The sequence below is a fragment of the Rhamphochromis longiceps genome, linkage group LG19 (genome assembly GCF_057381845.1).
Source record: "Rhamphochromis longiceps isolate RC_006_pf linkage group LG19, R_longiceps_female_GT1.1, whole genome shotgun sequence".
Classification (NCBI taxonomy): domain Eukaryota; kingdom Metazoa; phylum Chordata; class Actinopteri; order Cichliformes; family Cichlidae; genus Rhamphochromis; species Rhamphochromis longiceps.
This window is the reverse complement of record NC_140575.1, coordinates 20,340,263-20,363,099: the sequence shown is the minus strand read 5'-3', so window position 1 is coordinate 20,363,099 and position 22,837 is coordinate 20,340,263. Positions and strand designations below refer to the sequence as shown.

The following is a 22,837-nucleotide window of genomic DNA, read 5'->3' as shown; positions in this document are numbered from 1 at the left end:
TAAAAAAGTATCGTTTTATTTATTAACAGGGCTCTAGAGTGCAACCAATTTGGTCGCAAATGCGACCAAATTTTTCAGTGGTGCGACTTAAAAAAAAAAAAAAAAAAAAAAAAAAAAAAAAAATTTGGTTGCACCTGTGCGACCAACTGTTCGGGTAGCCAAAAAACAAACAAACTGCAACCTTCCCTGTGGTCAACTACAGACACACATTTTGCCCCTATCGTGGACTAAACCAATCAGAGATAGTAAGGGGCGGGACCTCTCTGATTGGCTGTGGTCCAGTTGAAAGTGCAGGTGGAAGTGGGAGGTGAATAAAGCGATATTATTCATTAAATCCTGAATCGACTTTTAAATATAACTGTGTTTTGCCAGAAATGCCAGATTCTCAGATTAAAGCTTACAAAACCATTTCAACAACAACCAAACAGCAAATGAGAGCAGGTACACGGATTCCACACAAAGACGTAAACACAGAGCGGACCGACGCATCAGAATCAACTTTGTCTTTCTCGGCTTTCTCACCTGACGGCCCGTAGACGGACACGCTGTCGGAGCTTAGCGATCCTGATGCGTCCGGTCCGCGCTGTGTTTACGTCTTTTTGCGCTGATTCTGAGCTGCAGGTTTTGTCTCTCCAACCAAAATTCACCGAGCCAGCAGCAAAAGAAGCAGCAAACTGCGCTTCACATTTGATCAATGTCATCATGAATTTTGCTGTTTTGCTTCCACGACTATTAAAAACACACTTCATGCACAGCTAGCTCTCTCTCTATCTCTCTCTGTACTTCAAGAACAGTTTCCCGTCTCCAATCTCTGTTTTCTGTATTATTATTACCCACCAGTCTACCGTTGTTTACAGCGCTGTCAGCTGCTGTCTTTCACTTAAATGACTTCGGACAAGAAAGCCTATTTTTTCTGTTGTTCAATACTGAAGAAATTTAAACTTTATATGCAGAACATTGTAGAATATTTTTAAGGTTATCTGCTATAAAAAGCCAGACCAGGAAAATCTCCTTCATGTTTTTCTGTGTTTTATTCTCAGTTACTTTCACACAAAGGCATCTGCTGTGATGTTCACAATTCTGATGAAGTCAGTACTGATAAATGATCAGAATTATAATATTTTTGACTGTCTGAGGCTAAGCTGAATCGAATCGGGACTTTGAAAACCGGAATCGAATGGATTATAGAAATCAGTGATGATACCCAGCCCTAGTGAGCAGCCTAGGCACGACAGAAGTGGATGTAGCTGTAATAGGAAAAGAACTATTGCTAACTTTTCTGTTAAGTTAAGGCCTGATCCTTCTGAAATTCATAGCCAGTGCTCTGACATGGTGTCATCAATCTTTGAATGCTGAAAAAGCACAGTATATCCAGAAAAACACATTATATTATATAAATTATTATAAAATTTGTGTGCGCCTAACTTTTGTGCCGGTACGCCTAACTTTTTAAAGTTAGCCGTACCTGTACGCCCATGGCAAAAAGTTAGTCTAGAGCCCTGATTAAGGTCTAACAATGGGTGCAAAGTATATAATTGCTGTCAAGGAGCACAGTTATATTTTTACTCCTTACAGTTTGCATCTGTTGTGCAGCTTTCGTTGTTAGAATAAAATTATACCATTACTTGCAGGCTTGTTTTCCTGGTAGCACTGTCCCTGTGTAAGTAGCCAAGCATGTGTTGTGCAGCTGCAATGAAAAGGTTTATATAAATGCTAGGCACTCAGAATGGAAATGCATTTCTCCAAAGACTATAAGTTCATTAACACAGAGCAGAAACAAGGTTTTTTTTGTCGTCACATTACAAGTGTGAAAACAGCACTCTGATTTTTGCTTTGACTTTGTCGAAGTGCAAGCAACAACAAGTTGCTTTTGTCCTTTTTTAAATATAATTGTCGCTGTTAATGTTCATAAACTGTGATGTGATTGTCAGTGTTAGAAGCCATGTTGGATTAGTGCAGCTTTGCTTTTGTTCTTTGAGGTCATAAAGTTTCTTTGATTATATATAGTTCTTTGATATAGTGAAAAAAAACTGCTTGAGAAGTCTTACTGCTGCACTGAAGAAAAGTTATCTCCACCTTCACCCTGCACTTTCTTCCCTTGCTTAATCATTTCCTTCCCAATTATTTCCCCTTCCTGTCTAAACTTATCACTCTGTCTTTGTCTCCTACCTTCCGTAAGTCTGTCCCTTCGTCTTTCTGGCTTGTGGCCAGTCGTAGGGCTGAACATATTGCGTTGCTCATTGTAGCAGGCAAACACAGATCTTCACATCATTGCTCAATATCTGGTTTCTCTGGTTTGCACTGCTTGGCCTTCACGCTCGCCTTTCTGCCATTTAACGCACACAATGCATTTATCTAATGCCAGCGGTAATGCAAATTTCACCGGTGATTACTTGGTTTACACCCTTTGCAGCTTTAGTTGTGTGCACAAGGCTGTGATGTGTTTATGTTGCTGAAATGTAAATGCTGTTGATTTATTGTTTTGGATCAGTTTGGAAATTGTTATTTGTTGCAGTTAATGTAAATTATTTGGAAGTTCTATATGAAGCTGGAATTTTTCTTGTCTTCGTTGAATTGGAAGTTTTTCATTAGGCCAGGGAAATGGTCTTTGTGAATAAAGCGCGCGATTTATTGTGGCCAAAAAGTATTATGATTTAAACATGTTGTACTGGAGAGGAGCTGTGTGATGTATTTTGATAAACCTACCTGCACCTTGCTGTGGGTTTATTTTTTTTTTTTTTTTTTTAGTTCACTGGCAAATCCTGCTTCTTTGGCACAGTTTGAAGGTGACATAAAGGGTCAACGCACAAACAACATTAGTAGGAGCTCCAAATTGGATTAATAGCAGCCAGCAATAACATGTTATTAGGGAAGGTCACATTTTTCTTAATACTGCTTGTTTCTAACATGCTGAACAAACATTTGCACATTCATGCAAATGGTTACACATGTTGTACACTCCTAAAGTGCCTATGCTTGGCTAAGCACCAGCACATACATACATTCACTCACACTCACACACATAGCAAGCGTATGCTTTTTCCCACGCACATGAATATATGTGCATTGACTTAGACTCCTGGACTGTAGGCCCTGCCGTTTACAGTACAAAGCGTGTGGGTTGTAAGCTGGCATGAAGCATTGAGCGATTTAGAGGTTGAGTTTGAGCAAGGTGCTGTGAGATGAGGCAAAAATTACGGGGGCATTAGTAGGCAAACATTTGACTGAGACAAAAAAATGATTTCAAAGCGTAGATTCCAGCTCAGCCTAAAGTGTGTTTCAAATATGCATTTATCTTTTAATAAAGGTATCTAAAGATGCACACTTACATAAAGCCTTTATCTATTTTTTTGAGTAACTGATAAAAGAATCCAGGAATGAATCTGCACCTTGAACTATAACAAAAATAATAGTTGCTGTAAACACAACATAGATGTCAACCTTTTAAAGTTGATCGGTGAACACACACCACTTAGGTCTAACAGAAGAGGTAGACGTAAACATATAGGTGCGAAAACACGGGGATTCCCTTGTGGTAAACACCCTTTCCACTGAGCCATTCAGTCAACCTCAAACAGAGCAAGACATGTGTTAATTTTCTGTTTTGTTTCAGACCAACCAGCTTTGTACACAATAACAGTGAGCCAAAAAAAGCTCAAAATAGCATTTGGATAATTCCGCATGAAAGCGTGATAGAAAAGGTCATAGTCAAGGTTCTCTCGTTGGGACTTACGAAAAGATTTGTTGTATTTCTCTTTCTTTGATTAAATTGTGTTTTTAGGACAGGGCAGGACAAAAAGAATGTTTGGCGCACTGAACTTGACCTAATTCTAGTAGTTGTTATTTACAGAAAATGTGCTTTACAAGTTTGAAAAACCTGTGGAACTGGTAGAGGAGCAAAGCTGCATGTTTTCTATATAAAGTGAAAAAAACAAAAACAAAAAAAAAGTCCCCGCTTGGCACGAATCTGTTTTTAAAAAACCCACCCGCCAAAAATATAACATTGTTGACACATCTCAAAGATGTGTCTAAGTCATCATCGCTGGACGATGTTCTGTGTCTACTGAAAATATGACAAATTAATTCAAGGTGAGAACATTTTTCTCAAAATGTGCGCCTGGTGTGTGTGCACACAAATGTGTTTTCCCTCCTCTTCACTCTGCAGGCTAGAAGCATGCAGCCTGTCAGCGGCACTGCAGTGAGCCCAAACATGATATGACCTAAATAAACGAGTGCGTGAGGAGAGAGCGGGAGCGAGCGATGAAGCAATATTTTTTTTCTAGTAGCTCAAGTCATCTTGTTTTCAAACACTCCAGTCTTCTGCAGGGTACAACTCATGTGTCTGTGCACAGTTAATGCGGACATATGCACTAGGTTGTGACTGAGTGTTGTTAGTATCTCAGCACTTGCTGAAGTATTTGGCTTAAACACTTCTGCTTGGTTTCTACATTGTTTCTGTCAGATTTTCCAGCATGTGATATTGCAGAAAACAGTTTCCATTACAGATTATAATCTGAACCTTACTTAAATTTGGCTACACTCAGACTGATTTGATCCACTGATTAGCTCTGAAATTGGCGAAAAGAAAACGTAGCTGGCCTGTAAGCTGTGCAACAGATTAACTTTCTGATGTATCTTTTGTTTTGTGGAGAAATGCTACTGCATGACATTTTTAGAGTCAGTGGTCAACTCCAATGTCCTGCTCTGGTGACATTAGTTAAGTCTGATGTGTTTATCTGTGCTTCTGTGACCTGGTCAAGGCTGAAAGCTTTATTGTGTCCTGCCCGTAGCGCCGGAGCCTAGCACAGACAGATAAGTGAGCCTCACCTCAAACACACTTTACACTCTCAGTACAGGTTTCATTATGCAAAGAAACATCTAAGGTCCTCTGTGTGTATACATGTGTGGGTTAAGTAGGTGTGTTCATGTGAGAGTGTGTGTTTGCTGCTATGTTGCTGCTTGTCCTTGTGTCTTGTGTGTATGCGGACAGTCCGATCTAGTGGATTAAAGACCTTTAATCCCAGTAGATCCTCATCAGCTCAGAAGTTAGCGGGTACAACTTGTTAGTCAAGGAGTTTGCTTTGGTCACGTGTTAAAAGTCGGAGCTGCATGGCTGAATGACTTCTGGTCCCCAGTTATGACTCACTCCAGGAGACGTGAGCCGGGCTTTCGATGATGGATGCACCTTTCATTTCTAGTTTGGATCAGCAACTCTTAATTGGGTCTTTGCTTTTTTTTGTGCCTCCTAATCCTCTCTCAGTGCCAAGAGGACATACATGTGCTCTTAGCCCAATTAATTGTACTGTGTTGTTTTGGGTTCTTTTTAAAATTCAAGATAATTTTAGAGTTTGAACCTACACTAAGGTCAAACTTCAGATTTGTAAGATTTTAAGGAAAAATACAAACCTGGGTTATATTTTCAACAACTCCATGTATTAGGTTATTTATAAATAATACTCATTTAGTATACTAATAATTTAGAATAATAACACTAGTTTAATAACTGCTTAGATCTGAGAGTGCAACAAGATCCCTAAAGGACCTGAAACATGTAGAGTTGGCCAAATGTTTGAATGATTGTTGAGAACTATATTTAGAAGTTAAACCAGTATTGAGGGCAACTTGCAGTGTGAAGGGTAGTTCAAACTTGAATGAGGAAGTGGGTTTAATGATTCGAATTTTATAGCCAGGCTTGGGGTCTCAAGTTAATTATTATCCTCCATATGAAAACTTGATTTTTAAGCTTTGTATTTGTAGTTATCAGCAAGTCTCACACGTCTCCTGAGCTGTCTCAGCCCATTCGTCTTTGGCGAATCTGTCAAACTTCTCCAGCTTTGATGGTCTTCTGACATGGACCTCAGTGTTCAGTTCACCCCATAGATTTTTTTTTTTTTTTTTTTTTCAATGGGATGTCATGTTGGAAGACAAAGACCCACACCCAGTTTTGCTGCTGAAGCTGAATGCTTGAGGTTTCCTTCCGCAGAGGTGTTTTTTTTTTTCTTTTCTTTCTGTTCTCAAACTGATCTCCCTGTTGGAGCTCAGTCTGGGGGGAGTTCTTTTTTTCTCCTCGTCTTTCCTGATGTTGTGTATTTTCCATTGTTCGGTTCCGGGTCGCTGCTTGGGTGGCTGACCGGCCAGCTACCTAGCCTGACCTGTCTCCCCAATGTGATGTTTGTGTATTGTATGTACGGTCGGCAAGGTCAGTCTCTCAATTGCCCCTCGGGGATAAATAAAGTCTTCTGAATCTGAATCTGAAATCCTAGCGCATAACATACCGACAATTTGTCACGTCCCGAGGTGTCCCATGGGAACGCGAAAAGTAACCTTACGCGTTCCTGTGATACAGGCCGCATTGTGGATGAAATCCAAAAGAATGATGCTCCTGGTGGTCACGGACGTTCCAGTTGTGTATTCCAGCCATAGCCCTAACTTTAATCCTAACCGTAACCTAATCCTTAACCTTACCGACAACCTTAATGGTGTTCGATAGTGTTTTCTAAAGCGATTAAAGTAAAATAAATGTACATTTGCGAATTGAGTCCAAATGGTTCTCATGTTTCCTTCCTTTTGGTGGCCGAAAGCATAACATACCAACGACTTGTCACATAACGTAATATGTTATGCTTTGGAGAACGTGTTGCATATCCATCTTCCTTCATGATTCTTTCCACCTTGATGAGATTCCAGACGGACCGAAGCATCCCCACAGCATTAGGCTCCCACCACCGTGTTTCACTGTGGGGGACGGTGTTTTTTAGGTTGTACGCCTCTCACTTCTCTGTCCAAACATAAAGAGCGTCTCCATGACAACAGAGCTCTAGTTTTGTCTCCTCTGATCAAAGGATGCTCTTTCAATATGCATAATCTTTCTCAAGGTTCTCCTCGGTGTACTTCAGTCTGGCTTGAAGGCGTCTGTTCTGCAGAGTTTTTCTTGGTCTGTAACCTCTGAGTTCATTCCTGTGTAGGGTTCTAGTGACAGCCTCCTTTGAAGCTACAGTTCTTGACTTGCTTTTCACTCATGTCTTGGCAGTTGTTCTGGGGTCTATAGAGTCTTTCAAATCTTTCTCTTCCTACCTCTGCTGGGCTTGTTATGTACTATGTGGCTCTATTTCAATTTCTTGGTGATACAAATTATATATACAAAGTAGTCTCAAAACCTGAACTTTCCATCTCCTGCTTTGTGAGCATGAATTCTTTTTCTGAAGTCTAAACTGATTTCTTTTTTTCTTTCTTTCTTTTCTTTTTTCTTTTTTTGCCATGACGATTTTTCAAATTGCATTTGTGTAAATTGAAAGATAACCCTAAGTTTTAACTTGATATTACAAGCTTTAAGCATAAAAAAGTTATACCACATCATTACACAGCAGCGGTTTCTGCTGTGATTCATAAAGTCATTTTTTTCAGGGGGCTAATGATATTGACCCTGGTAACGTTTGTTTTTCTGAAATAAAAGAAATGGAATAGAAGTAATTTATTGTTTTTAAAACTCTAAAGCTCTGTTAAAAACAATTGACAATAACTTTGTATTTCATAGGTGGGCTAGTACATTTGTCTTCATGTGTATACAATGTGTTAAACACTACTCTTTTACTTATTATACAGATGACTGCAGAACTTAATGTAATGTGACGTTTTTTGCTGATTAACTGGCAAATGTTTTATTCCAAGACTATTTATACCTGACCTGGTAATAAGTTTACTTCTGACCTTTACTGGGGACTTGAGTTTGTTTTCTGCCTGAATGATCACCTGACCACCGTGTTACATCTATTTTTGCTCAGTTTACGTTAATAAGTACAGGGTGGCAATAAAGCCATGTTCTAGCAAACTTTAGCTTTGTAAAATATTACATTGCAGTGTAATTCAAAGTGATCTAGAGGTTGAAAAGATTTGTTTTACTAAATTCCCCCCAGAGAGGCCTCAGTGCAGTGTTTGAGATATTAATGGAAAATGTCAGACCATCTAAATTAAAAATGTGCAAACACTGTCTGTTAAATTGTGGTAAAAAAAAAAAAGGCTCTGAATAAAAGGAACACTGCTCCCTTTTATTTTCACTGCCTTGACTCCCAACACTGCAAAGTCTCAGCCTCTTTTGTTTCTCCTGGTGAGTCAGAGACACAGCAGCTTACTGTGTTTTGCACTGATGTCAGAGTTTAAAGGATTCCTATTTACAGGCATCAAAACAAGACTGCTGAAAGTGTTATTCTGCTGCTGTGGGTTTGCGTGATCGCCTGCTTTTTGGACCATTATCTATAATTTCACTGTAGAAAAACACTAAGCTTAACCTGAGTTAGATGAATCTCCAGCTTTTTAGTGCTGCACCTTCTTTATTTCACTGCTGCTGCTGACAGCTCAGTTTTCACTGTAAGATTATTAAAAATGTCTCTCCAATTACAGGGAGCTCAGCGATGAATAAGCTACGGCAGAGCTTCCGCCGGAAGAAAGACGTTTACGTGCCGGAGTCGAGTCGGCCGCACCAGTGGCAGACAGACGAAGAGGCAGTCCGCACCGGCAAATGCAGCTTTGCAGTCAAGGTGACTCTCCCTCTCACACACACACACACACACACACACACACACACACACACACACACACACACACACACACACACACACACACACACACACACACACACACACACACACACACACCTGCGTACACCCCACTTCAGACACAGAAACGGAGTGCAGGGCTGACCTCACTTTGATGCATTCTTACCTTTGCGAAACTTCTTCATACCACCTTCCTCCCCAAGGACACGGCTTGTGATTAATCATAACCATTCAGAGAGTTTGAGCACAGTTTTTATCTAGGTTGCGGGATTATCTGCTGTAGTCTAACAAACCTGTGGGATGTGTGTGCACAATTACTTTGTGTTTTAGGAGTATCAGAACCCCTTGAATCCCCAGTAAAAATATGTGGAATTGAAAGAAATGTTTCATTACTGGCAAGATAAGTCGGGGACATGGTGAAATGGCAGTCAGCCCTGCTGTGCAGCAGTTGATGAAGTGGTGATCTCACCTTATTTTGGCAACAAAACCCTCCTACTTTTGCAAACAGAAGTGTGACGGTACACTTCCTCCCATCACATGGGCTCAAATCCTCCTCTTACTCGGGATAAAAGGGAACTGAAGACTTCAGAGTCATGAAAGGGAACGTTTACCTCAGAATTTCTAAGCTTGGCGGCTGTTCAGTGGATGTAAATTATGCATAAGCAAATGTACAAGCTTTAATTTGATGTCGCCTATGTGCTCCCTTTATGTAGTTTTTATTGAGCAATATTGAGCAATTTGCTCTTGGAATTGCATAAACGGTCTTCATTTTAAAAAGAATTGCTTGTCCAGATGCTTTCACGAAGTCCAGAATAGAATATTGAGATCCTAATTTTCTCCAACAAGATGAGCAGAAAACCCTTCACGCTAATTGTATTTAATCTTTTATATGCTTATATAAGAAATGTAGGTCTTATGAGCACATAATTTTTGATTTTGTTGCTATGGCCCTAACCCTTAGTTCATATTTTAAGAGATATTTTAATCATGGATTACCAACATATGGCAAATTCTTTAATAGGCATTTATCCCTTTGTTGACAACCGCACGTCAGTTTCATTCTGTTGTGCAAAGTAAGTTGGATTTTGTTAATATAATGTTTTTCTTAGCTCAGCAAGGCTAAGGAGTATTAGCTGTGTTATTTGGTATAATAAAATAATAGAATATTTTAACTTTTGATAGTATTTTCTTGACTTAGAAACACAGAAAAAGGTTTGTGACATTTACAAAACGTTTGTATCTGTTTGAAAAGTAATAATTAGCCATAATTACCACAGTGAAGGTGTAAAAGTAGCCACTGACTTAGAAGCCAGATACTTTAGGTAAATGGGGGGGGAAAAAACCTGACTGTCCTTATGTTATCTCTGCAGCCAAACGCACACTACTCCACCAGTATTTTTCTTTCCACCTTTACACTGGCTTTCATCGCAATGGTGCAACCTACCATGCTACTCATCTGTATCCCTCCTCCCCCTCCTGCTGCTCCCTGTCTCCTGCTCTAGGTGCCTTAGAGGAGCCCCGTTCTGCATGAATGTTTGTCTGTGTGTGAATAGTTGTGGTGAAATTATAACAGACTGCTACAATACAGAGTAATAAATACATGGTAGGACAGGACATGCAGGGAAGGAGAAGAAGAATACCCACCCATTCTGTAGTGCCTTTGGCAAGAAGATTATGAGTTTAATTGTCATTATCAGGGCCTGTTACGTAGTGCTTGTACATTTTTTTTATGTATAAGCAAATTGTTTTAATGTTAAATATGTCTATTATAATTCAAGGTGATGGTGAAAGGCATAAACATGTAGACTTGGTTTTTCATATGGAAAGATCAGCCTTATGACTGCTGAAGGCTGGTGGCAGATGCAAGATTAGATTCAGTTGCTTGTGTGTGCTGTTTACCAGCGGAGACGTTTGTGAGGCTGCTTATGGAATTGGACTGAATTTTGTTTTGCACTGTCACTTGACACTGATTTATAGCAAGTTCTCGGAATTAATTCCCAGGTCACATCCAGAGGATATACACTCCTTTCTTTTATAGTGGCGGGTCTTTCACATGCCCCTAAAATTGTAAATTCCTTCATAGTTTAGATCAGTTTGAACCAAAAATCAAACAAAAGTGAACCTTTTGTTGAACCAAAATCTATCTAGAAGTAGTAAATTTCTCTGAATTTTTCAATGGGCAAAACTGTGGAAGAATTATTGACGGGGACCTGTAGGTGCTGCTTTCTGTAGTGTAAGACAGAGGTGTTGGTTGGGAGTGTCAGCTGTACATTTCTCTCCCTGTAGCTACAGTACTGCCTGCCCAAAGGGCTGCTCTTATTTCTGATGACTGGAAACTGGCAAAAATACCTCAAATCCTAACCAGATAAACCTTAAAACTCTCCCTTTTTCTTACATTTTTAATTTGACCTAGCTATAAAGTTCAGTGAAACCATCCCACAGTTTAATAATTCAATGCATTTAACTTAATGAATAACCATGTTAATAGATATAATTACTGACCAGCAATAGACACGTTTATGATTGTTGCAATTATCAAGCAGCCCTAGTACTTTCTCTGTTTATGGTTGCTCTGTTGGCCTTTTACTGCTGGAAAAATTTGAAGTTTGTTTTATTTAGCTTCATCTAATCGTAGCCCACCGTAGGATAGTTGTCAAGTGATTCTAATCCTGGAAGGGACCCACACACAAATCTGAATTTCAGAACCAAATTGCAGAAATCTCCTCAAATTCTATTATTTTCCATTTATTTGGTGGAGTTCTTCTTCTGTTACATGTGAATGTTTCAGCCCCCAGATTGTTGCTGGCAGCTATTTACTAATGGAGCAGAGTAAGACGCCATAATGAAGAATCTGTTGTGACACTTCAAGTCTCCCCTGCATTTATTCATCTCACCTCTGCCACATCCTTCTGGATGATCCCCGATTAGTAGCCCCGCTGCTTTCATTGTCCTCACTATCCACAGCTGCCTCTTCGCATCACTATTGTCCTTAACACCTTGCACGTTTGCATGCATCGATGTGTGTTTACGTGCATGTGTATTCCAAAACGGCGACAGTATGACTCACAGCAGTTGCGTCACACGCTCAATATAGCAGGGCCAGAGGGTGGGGGTGAAAGGCGTGGGTCAGCATGTGTATCTATAAGGAAAGGGTAAGGACTTCCTCTCCAGCTCAGCATGCACAATGGCTTCTGGAGTAGTCAAGGTTGTGACTCCTCTGGAGTGACACACAGCAGGGCGTGATCTTGCTTCAGGTCTGAAAGGGGCGGGAAGGGTCGGGCAGGAAGCGGCAGCCTTTTCTGTTCATTCAGTTGGAGCTCAGCCTACTCACGTAAGGTTTTCACTCCTGGCGAGTATTTCCATAGTCAGGAGCACAGGGTTTCCCCCGAGAAATTGGTGATTGGACGGAACGTATAATGTGGACGATCATTTAGTGCAGCTTCCAGTGCTGAATCTGACTAACCCTGACATATCTCGTCTCTAATTACCGTAGCTTAGTCTCAATAAATGTTTGGCATATATGGGGTAATGACTCTTCCCCATGAACTGTAATTCTGTGTGATTTAAAAGGTGTACTGACTTTGTCTAACATAACTGGAGACCTTTTATTTACTTCCAAAGTACAGCGAGAAGGAAAATTGTCCGAAAAGGTCACCGCTACAGCTTTATCAGCAACTTCACAGTAAAACCAGGATGTTTGCACTCACAAGCCACAGGATAGGATGAAGATGACCCTGCTGAAGGCCACAAGCTGAAATGCACTGCTCGCACTTCAAAGTTATTCTTTACTTTATACTTGAAGTGTCAGTACAGGCAGTTTTGAGTCATGTGAAGCAGCCTGCTCCAGCAACAATATACTGTGGGAAGCCTTGGAGTAATATACTGTAGGAGCATCTGCCAAGTTATTGCATAATAACCTGGAACAACCTGGAACCTGCTATAGTCTTAACTAGAGTTGCGATGAGCCAGCCATTACTGGAAGGTGGTGAAGCTCAAAAGATAAAATATACAGCCTACATTGTTTCCGTCAGCTCACAAAGAGATCGGAAGGGGCAGTTTGTTTTTGCCTCTTTGCGTGCTTCTTTGATCTTCCTCGTGTCCCCTTACAGGATCACACACTACAGTCTACACACTTGCCCATATACATTTCTCATGAACGGGTTATCATTTTCTCCATGGACAAAATTAGAGATCAGCTAGGGAGCTATTGACTGCAATTGACCTCAAAACGGAATTTAATTAGGTGTATAAATCACCAGCGTTCGGGTACCGGGGATATTAGACAATCTGAGCTCATTTAAATACCTAATCTCATTCTAAAGTTTATTATTGTAGCCTTAGTTAAACGTCAGCAGAGATGGCCACAGGAAAGGTTTGTCACAGCATTACTCATTCTTTCCTTTTTTTTCCTGTCCATCTACTTCTCTGTGCCCTGCAGTACCTGGGACATGTGGAGGTGGATGAATCCAGAGGCATGCACATCTGTGAAGATGCAGTAAAACGGTTGAAGACGGTAGGTTTCACTAGAAATATCTTCTGTACTTCCAGGAATGAGGCTGCTATTTCCTACTTGTATCTTCTTTCTTTCAACTTTTCCTCCATTACTTTTCTATTTCCCCAACATCCTACTGACTTTTCCTAAAAACTATTTCTAAGGTAGCCCTCCTTTAGCTATCATTACTCTCCTTCCAAGAGTTTTATCATTGCTTATTCCTACTTAGCTTTCTAGTACATAGAGGCCCAAGTGTGTCGATTGTTCTCCTGTCTGGCTCTCTCTGCACACTCTCAGCCAGAGCAGGTCAGCACGTACTTCCTGCTGGAGCAGATTCCGGCGGAGTTGCGCAAAAAGGAACAAATTCCAGTTTGAGGAGCAGGAGGAGGGGAAGGACGGGGAAAGCAATGGCGCTATTGCTTTTCCACGTTGTCAGTTGTTTGCCAAGGCCCCACCCAGGTCATAAACTCTTCGGTGCAAAAGAGGCTGATTCTCTGTAGTTGGGGCCAAACCTGAGTCGGCAGGTCTGCTGCTACAGTCGGCCTCTGTATGATCGAGAGGACGTCATGCGCAGACGTAAATTTGATTCCTTTGCCAGCAATGGTAATGAATCTCCCGCTCGACGTGTCTGCTGACAGCTTTTGGTTTCAGTTTGAGGTGACTCAGAATAATTGAGAATTCACACCCTGTTTCACTTGTTATCAATGCCTCTTCTTCTCACTATTGTGAAAAAGCGGCTTTTAGTCGAGCTCAACAAACTACTGAAGACTGCTTGAGCTGTGAGAACCCTTTCTTAGAATGATTATACAGAAAAACATGCTAGTTGAAATGCAAGACAAATAAGAGACTGTGCACTCACACGCAGTCTTACAGTTATATGTAAGGGTCTTTCTTCTCACTTTTGCATACTGACATTTTGTTATATTTTTAGAAAACACAACAGACATTCTACACGCTACTTGTGGAGGAAAATGTTTGACACGAAACATACGTGAGCACACATTTGCTTATATTTGGATGCAGCTGTCGACATTCGCTGCACAGCATGCACACTGAGATGGAGCTCATAGTGGGATAATGTGTACGCACACAGGGCGAAGTGCACCCAGAGGCAGAGCAGACAGACATGCTGCATGCCCTGCAGCACACTTGTTCTCTTAGTGTACAGAAAATGCACAAAGGTCGACTGCAGATACAACACACATCAGTGTCGTGCACACACTGGTGCTTGATGAGGTCACGTGGTTAACACGGAGCCCGAGGCCGCGAGCTCTTATTGAGTTACAGTCGTTTTAACAAGGCCGACAAAATGGAGCCAACTCAAGAGGAGAGGCGGGTGTTTCTGCCTCCCGTCCTCCTGCAGGCTGCGACTGTCTGACCCTCCTCAGCCTAATGACATTTCCTCCCCTGTCTCCTCCGCTGCTGCTCGCCCTCGCTTTCCTCACTGGCCAAAAGCCTTATGTGTAAATGGCCAGATGCACGGCTTCATTGATCTGCAGGATCGGTATTTTACACCAACACTCTCAAAACTATGTATTTGCAAAACTATATTTTGGGAGTGTTTAGAAAAACCAAAACGTTTGTTTGTAGTTTAACTGCTGCCATTATATTCTTGCTAAATGTTGAGCTCTGGCCTAGATGTGGCACTTTACCTGTGCCCTGAATGGCTTGTCTTACAGGAAATGCCGGAAAACAATCTGCCACTGGCTTGAGAACTGCTAATGTGTTCCAACATAGTGCCTGTCCTTCCCAGTGGCAGGGATGCAGATCTGTTTCCCCTCTTCCTCATTGTAGTGCCGCCGTCTTGAGGTGCACATTGTTGTTGTGTTCCTTAGGGTTGTCCCATAGATTTTACATAGTGATACTAAGTCTTCACAGTTAAAAAATTCATAATGCAGGAGGATTATTATTCTGGCATTAACATTCATCACTGGAGCTCAAAGCAGTGGAGCAGCAAACAGAAATGAGTCTTGCTGTACTGTGTCAGTCTGCCCCTCATTTCCATCATTCTTCTTCCATTTCAGTCAGTAGATGAGAGTAGGTTTGTAGTGTTTGTAGCCTGCCGTACTGTGACCCCGTGATGCAGCATACGAAGTGTGCATTTTGCTGAGAAAATGAGGTTGGAGTGAAAGGTTCTTAATGGATGGTTTGAAACGCAGCCCGTGATGCCAGGACAAGTCTGCGTAAACAGCCTTGCAGAGAGCAGCCCCCTGATGCCAATGATCCACGTCAAAGTTAGGTTGTCAGAGGAGACCAGGGCGACCCTTTAAACAAAAATACAATTAGCGAGGCCCTGATACATCCAAGTTCATCCTCACTGATGCTTTAATAAGCAGACTGTTGCCAGGCAACAAATACAGTCCCTACCATTGGAGAGACATGCGAGTTAATATTGCTCTATTTCCAGAAACTAATAACTAAATTGGTCAGAAACCAGGCTCCACACCTGTAGGCACTTAATATCTGCTCCTGGTCGATGAGGGGAGGCTGTTTTCTGAAAGTCAGCTAACTGCAGCCACGTTACCTATACAGTCAGCCAACATCGGCACAAAGTCTTGAAACGGACAAAAACCAATGACAACAAGCTGATGTGCCGTGAGAAATAACTGCAGAGAAAGAAATGTGTTTAGATGTCCTTGTATGTGCACTGTGCTTGAGGGTGCATGTTGGTGGTCCAGCCTTTCAGCCGGTGTGTGTGATTGCAAGTGTGACAGCCACAGCTCTGAGGCGACGCCGCTGCATTCCCAGCAGCCTTTGGGACGATAATAAGAGTTTTCTCACAGCTTTTTGACCCGTGACTCACATGGGAGGAGGTGGGGCAGAGGCGAGTGGAGAAGAAAGCTGCACTGCACCACCATCAACCTCCACGCTGCCTTTTTTTTTTTTTTTTTTTTTTTTTTTTTTTTTTTTTTTGTTCCTGTCATCGTGACATCACTTCCTGTCGTTGTTGGCCAGCAGCCTGGGGATTTGAAGTGTATTCTGAGTGAATGTGTGAATGTTTTTGCTGTTACTCAGGAGATGATAGTGCGTTGGCGTGTTACCTCTGTGCAGACTGGGTGAGGCACTCCACGAGGAACTGCTGACACATTTAGAAGACCTAGTTGCATTTGGGCATGAACGCCCAGTAGCCTGAGGATGTATCATTGACGGTGGACCTAAAACAATTAAAATATGTGCTTTCTGTGATGCAAACTTTTAAAGTACTTCCTGTGCTAGCCTCCCCCACTATTAATATTCTGGTCTCGGTGCCATTTTTTTTTTTTTTTTTTTTTTTTTTAAACCACAAACCTGATCTCATGAAGGAAAAAATAAGTAAATAAGCCACATATCATCAATAATAATCCACTGTCCAGGATTAAGAGCATGCTGTCTTGCATTAGAGATTTCTTTCATCCTTGTGACAAATATTGTAAGGTGTGAGCTGTTGCAGAAAGCAGCAGCTTGACCGATGTTGCACAAGCTGTGCAATACGTTGTTACACATCCTGTTGGTGGCTACCGTTGTTTTGAGGGCAAAATGACTTTAAACCACCAGTTGGGTGTGACAATGAAAGGTTGTAACTGTAGGCAGTAGTTAAAATACTCAATGTTCAACGTATTATTATTTTTTATCTACAGCGATCATGTTGGCTACACAGCTTTGTTTTTATTTTTTGTCTTGTTGGAATCACCTTCATCTATTTAAAAACTACCCTTTCTGCTCACAAAACTCCTCCGATTCACTTTAGTTCCATCTCACTTCACACATTGAATACTTGAATGTTGTGTTACCTTTTTGTTGGTGCTTTTTTTTTGTCTTTTTAAGCAGGTTTTTAATGCAGAGAAATGCCTCGAAATCCTCCTCCCTCCACATTCCTCTTAACCCTTTAGAGATTTTTTCCCCCTAACCATAGCATACTAATACTAACTTTGCAGGCTTTGCTATCATCAGCATGTCTGTGTGGTTCTCTCAAACATAAATGTAAAACACTCTCACAATCACACACACACACACACACACACACACATACCCTAACAATCGCTTAGCTCATTCCAAATGAATCTCCAGTTCTGGTTAACATGTTAAATCATGCATTAACATGGCGCTTGGAGTGCCGTCTCCACCATGGCTGTGTAACAGGAGCGGAGTGGTACTCCTTTTCAGAGCTTACGGGGAGGCGAGGAACTCTTGGGGAGTGGGTGAAAGAAGAGGGAGGGTGGGGTGGCTAAGACTAGGCCAGGTCTGGTTTGGTTTTTTTGATGTGGTTGTGGAAGCCTAAACATGACTCCAGACTCAGGCTGACCATTGAACAGTCACAGGTTTGACTCAGAGGTCAAACTGCTGTCAGTGGGAATTTGTTTCTGTCTGCTGAACAACAATGCAAAGTGTCTCAATCCGGGAATCGGAGGGAAAAAGAACGAAAAGGGATTCAGGAATTTCACGTCCACAGACAGAAACCTAATGATCTGCCATCTTTATCACCTCTGTTCAGACGGCTCTGTACGTTTTCCTGGGTGGTTTTTCTGCCTGTGGAGGTCTTGCTTTCAGGGGTATTCTTGCTTCCATTGTGGTGTTACTAACAGTAATCATCAAACACATCATCGAAACATCTCTCTCATTGTGGAATCACATGGAGCTACTTGATCCATTCCCTCACCCACTCACTCTCACACATAACCCAGCTTCACCAAAAATAAACCAAATCCAATCCTTTACTTTCGGCTCCCGACAATTTTTAGACTTCCTAGGTAACATTTTCATGCCTTGTTCCTCCTTCCACCTCCTCCGCCCTTCTCACCCACCCTCCCCTTTTTACCATATCCACTTCCAGGACAGGAAATTCTTCAAAGGATTCTTTTCAAAAGTAAGTTATTGCTTTGTGTGTCTGAGTGTGTTTCTCTTTATTATTAGCATCATCATTATTATTATTATTTTTCTTCCTCTCACACTTCACCCTTTGATCACATCTGAAGGCTGGAAGAAAACACACAAACACACGCGTTCATAATACAGGGGGAATCTGTCTGGGGAGAGACAAACGTAATGATGCATGTGGCTGTGAGCAGGTGGGGCGGTTTAGGCTGGGGCAGGGCACTTTTCTGTTGTGTGTTTGTGTGTGTGTGGTATTAACATGCGTGACTCTCTCCCTTCAGCTCTTCTTCCTTGAACCAAGAATAGAACAATGAACAGTTTTTTTGTGAATGAACATTTCCTTGTTTATTGTTGTTGTTCTAACCAATGGGGTTCACTGTCTCATATCGACTTCTTTGCTTTAAATTTGGGTCCTACGGTGTGACACCCCCCCCCCCCCCCCCCCAAAAAAAAAGAAAAAAAAAAAGCAAGAAAAAAAAAAAAAAAAGCAACAACTCCTGACTTGTCTTCTCTTTTGTCTTTTTACCTGCTGGTTTCTATGTATTTACAGGTGTGTGTGTGTGTGTGTGTGTGTGTGTGTGTGTGTGTGTGTGTGTGTGTGTGTGTGTGTTGACTGATATATATATTTTTTTCTTCCTTACCCCTCTATGAGAAGGTTCCAAGGAATAACACAAAGGGAAGTAATCTTGAGGCATGTGGAAAGATTGAAAAAGTTTCTTAACTTATTCCATCCCTGTCGTGTGTTTTCCAGGCTGGGAAGAAGCCTGTGCGAGCTGTGTTGTGGGTGTCGGCAGATGGTCTTCGTGTTGTAGACGACAAAACAAAGGTAATGAGTCCCTCCGGTCTCCTGTCGCACCTTGATCAAAAGGAAAGAACAGTCGGAGGAATTACGAGTAGCTTTAGCAGCTGTAAAGGTGGAAGCTGCTGAGCTTCAGCAGTGAATAAGATAAGCTACTACAATTGTAGCCTAGTGACCTCCAAAAGGCAGATCACTGGAAATATGTACTTAGTGCACCTGTAGATAAGATTCAGGTAAACAGGGTCATATTACAGGTTCCACTGACACCTGCTGGAAGTAACTGGTACTGCATGCATCAGTTTGTTGCCAGACAACAGCCTCAGACTGCCAGTGCTGATGGTCTTTTGTGGTTTCTGTGGAGATTATAACATGGAAAAGAAAATACATTTTTCCCATCTATTTTTCTTTGTGCCATTGATTACTAATAAACCCTTTGCTAGCAATTTCATGCAGGTGAGCACAGAATGTAGTTTAAGATAAGTTTAAGTTAAATGCACCATGCATGTGTTAGGTGAGTTAACTATGCACTGCATGTAACTTGACTAATTTCGGTTTTCATAACATTTTTCTAGCTAACAATTTACTTCTTGGGGATAATTGTTAAAGAATGCTACCAAGCTGGTTTTTAAATATTTTAAATGAGAAATAATGAAGGAGTAGAACATTTCCTTTTGTGGAAAATAACTAATTTGTGAGAAAGTACTGCTAAGAAGTTCTGCATGTACTGTACTACCCCTGTTGATCTTGTCTTTTCTATAATTGTATTGCCATTTGTCTAGATTATGCTTTATTAGAATTAATGTATTAACTGTGGCAAGCTTCCTTCCAAGCGTCCTTCTGAAGCTGGATGTAATTAGTTCCATCTTTTTGGGCTCGTTTTCATTCAGTTATTATTTACTGTGAACATTTTCAGCCCATGTTTTCAAATGGTAACAGAGTGTCTTAACTACAGGTGTTTATTTATATAGCACCAAAGCAGCAACAATATTAAATACAAAGCACCTTGCATGCAGACTAGAGCAGCCATTTATCAAACCACTAACCTTCCGATTATTAGATGACCTGCTCTACCCCCTGAGCTACAGACACTCCAGTTTTGGAAAATTTGGAGTGGCTGAGAGAATCTTGATGATCAGAAAACCTCCTTTGAGCAATAAAATCACGGCATCAAAAAATAATAAGGTTGTGTGTGTTTTTTGCAGGACCTGATTCTGGACCAGACAATAGAGAAGGTGTCATTCTGCGCTCCAGACAGGAATTTTGAGCGGGCATTCTCTTACATCTGCAGGGATGGCACCACACGACGCTGGATCTGCCATTGTTTTATGGCCATTAAAGACTCAGTAGGGACTCCTTTTTGTAACTGCAGTTCTATTTTCCTGATTCATAATCACTGACAGTGAACATTAAAAATGTTGGAGTTCATATTCAGAGGTGTACGATTAACCTTTTTTTTTTTTAAAAGACCGTCATATCCCTGAATCACTTAGGTTAGATGGCCGTTTTGATATCACGCACTTCAGTGTGCTTTTTGAATTGTTTCTCTCAGGGAGAGCGTCTCAGTCACGCTGTGGGTTGTGCGTTCGCTGCTTGCCTGGAACGAAAACAGAAACGGGAAAAGGAGTGTGGGGTCACGGCAACCTTTGACACTAACCGAACCACTTTCACCCGCGAGGGCTCCTTTCGTGTTACTACAGCAACAGAGGCAGCAGAGCGGGAAGAAGTCATGAGGCAGCTACAAGATGCTAAAAAAGGTCTGTATCTAGTTGTGTTTTTCCCCGTCCTCAGGATTAGATCGACCGGTTTGTCTTCCACACAATTTAAAAAAAGGTTTAATAGTTTATTGACTTTTTAAAAGTTTATGATTATATTTTAAATGAGATGTATGATAAACCAGCACAGCTCGAATCAGCATATAGTAGTTTGATGCTGCTTTACATAACCTCTTTCTTTTACAAAGCCATGGCAGCAGATTAGCGGCTCCTTAAAATGCCTTAAATGTACAATAGCTAATATATAACCATTCATTTGAAAGTTTCCCCCTCGCACCAGTCTCAGATTTGTAATTTGACTCAGAAGGTCGCTGTAAAGCACCCAAAAAAAAAGAAAACATCAAAAGAAGATGGAAGGATAGGCAACTATTCCCCCCCTCCCCGCCCACCACCCCTGCCCACCCAACCAGCAATCTGAGCCATGGTCTTAGTAACCTTCATCACTGACTCTATATTCTACTTTCAAGCTCTTTTGTGCCTTTCCCTTGTTGCATATATTCCTCTTGTATGTTATTTATTCTTGCTGTCCTACTATGTACATTTTTATTACATTTACATTTGATGTACAATGACAATAAAAGGCTTTTCTATTCTATTCTAAGATGTTCTCAGACCCCTACACCTGCCATTCTCTGTGAGGGGGTGTAGTGTTGCACAGTGAATTACAGATGTAGATATGATTAAAAAGCATGACTGATTAAATCGGCAGATGTCACAAGCTTTAATTTGTTTGTGATTTCTTACCACTGCAGAGGCCTGTTGTCTAAATGTTGCGCATCTCTTACAGCAGAGACAGAAGTGAAGGTTGCTGGGAACTCTGCAGCAAGTGTGACAAACTCGTCAGTCCACCAGACGGGCGGTTCACCGTCCCCCTCATCGTCCCCGCCTCTTTCAGTGCCCATGCTGGGACCTCAGGCGATACCCCGCAGACACGCACCAGTTGAGATTCTCCACAGGCAGAGCTCCTTCAGAGGCTTCCCGGCACTTAGTCAGAAGACATCTCCCTTCAAACGACAGCAGTCACTGCGCATGAATGACCTGCCCTCCACTATGCAGCGCAAATCTGACTTCCCCATGAAAAACACAGGTGAGTCCAACTGTTACTGCCCTTGCAAATATGCACAATAAAATACTTCTACCATGTTCTTATAGCATATAAGCTTATGCTGACCTTTACCTCTTTTCTAATGTGCACCTCCTCCAGTCCTTGAGTTAGAAGGAGAAGGTGACAGCATCAGTTCACTGTGTACTCAGATCGCCACGGCCTTCAGTGGACCGCCAGAGGATCCCTTCTCTTCAGCGCCGATGCCTAAACCGGCTTCATCCCCACAGTCTCCTGTAGCACCGGGTAAAAACCTGTAAAACTTTCCGATCAGCTGTGTGTACTGTGAGAAGATCTGAATGAATCTGCATTTAAATAAATAAATAAATAAAATAAAAAAAGTAGTAGAGAAATAACTTTGCTGTTTACTGGTAAAAGGTTATATTTAGTTAGATCCTGTTGCAAGTTAAAGATTATTTTTAATACTAAACACACAATTAAGTGAAAACAGATAAGATGCTTAAAGTGGACCTATTATGTTTGTTTCATTTTTTAAATTAAATAATTTTTATTATTTGACTATACTAGAGTAGCTCTGTATGATTCACAGCTCAAAATAATTGTTATGTATCAAACCATTTTAGCTCTTTTCCGCTTCCTTTTAATCTAAATGTATTCTAATTGGATGCCTCTTGTAATCAGAAGGGTTGATCAGCAAGCGAGCAGAGCTGTGCGACTGAGAAGGCCTTATTAGGGATGGTCAACAAGGCATTTTCAACTTGTTGATGCTGCTCACTGGATGTTTTATATTTTTGGACCATTCTCTGTAAACCCTAGAGATGGTCATGTAGAAAAATGTCAGTAGATCAGCAGTTTCTGAAATGCTCAGACCAGTCTGTCTGGCACCAACAGCCATGCCAGGTTCAGTCACTGAACTCTGTCGTCATATGACAAAACATAAGAAAAAGTATAATAGGTCCACTTTAACTATTTGTTTTTTATGGTTTAGCTCAATCAGCTGGTGATTTTGCATTTGCCAACGCAGGGAAATATAGAAGCACACACTAAAACCCTGGTTATTCACTTTTATGATCAGTGTTGTTTATTTCTCACAGTTTGGCTGAATTTCCCTGTAATTCTGCTCTGTAGAAGTTCAGCCAGCTTCCAATAACTTGATGAATGTGTTGCTTGCAGTTTAAATTTGCAGTTGGAGAATGTGTGGCTGCTCATATTTTCTCATAACTTAGTGAATAACATTTATTTTGCGTGCAGTTTATGCCTCATTAGACTGCTAATTAAATGCAGAGTAACATTGTGCATGTCCAATGG

At 41.2% G+C, this 22,837-nt stretch overlaps 1 protein-coding gene across 4 annotated transcripts in view; it reads left to right on the top strand.

Annotated features, from left to right (window-relative positions):
• Positions 1-22,837, top strand: part of numb (NUMB endocytic adaptor protein) — a 46,177-nt gene that overhangs the window by 20,181 nt on the left and 3,159 nt on the right. Inside the window, exons 2-9 of one of the 4 annotated variants that reach the window (XM_085390882.1) lie at positions 8,398-8,534; positions 12,991-13,065; positions 17,855-17,887; positions 18,647-18,721; positions 19,897-20,037; positions 20,244-20,448; positions 21,257-21,553; positions 21,671-21,814. In XM_085390882.1, the coding sequence (XP_085247008.1) occupies positions 8,409-8,534; positions 12,991-13,065; positions 17,855-17,887; positions 18,647-18,721; positions 19,897-20,037; positions 20,244-20,448; positions 21,257-21,553; positions 21,671-21,814 (1,096 nt within the window). In that variant the 5' untranslated portion in view covers positions 8,398-8,408. Of the gene's footprint in view, positions 1-8,397; positions 8,535-12,990; positions 13,066-17,854; positions 17,888-18,646; positions 18,722-19,896; positions 20,038-20,243; positions 20,449-21,253; positions 21,554-21,670; positions 21,815-22,837 lie in introns of all 4 variants that reach the window. The other 3 variants (XM_085390881.1, XM_085390884.1, XM_085390883.1) reach the window with 3 other exon arrangements.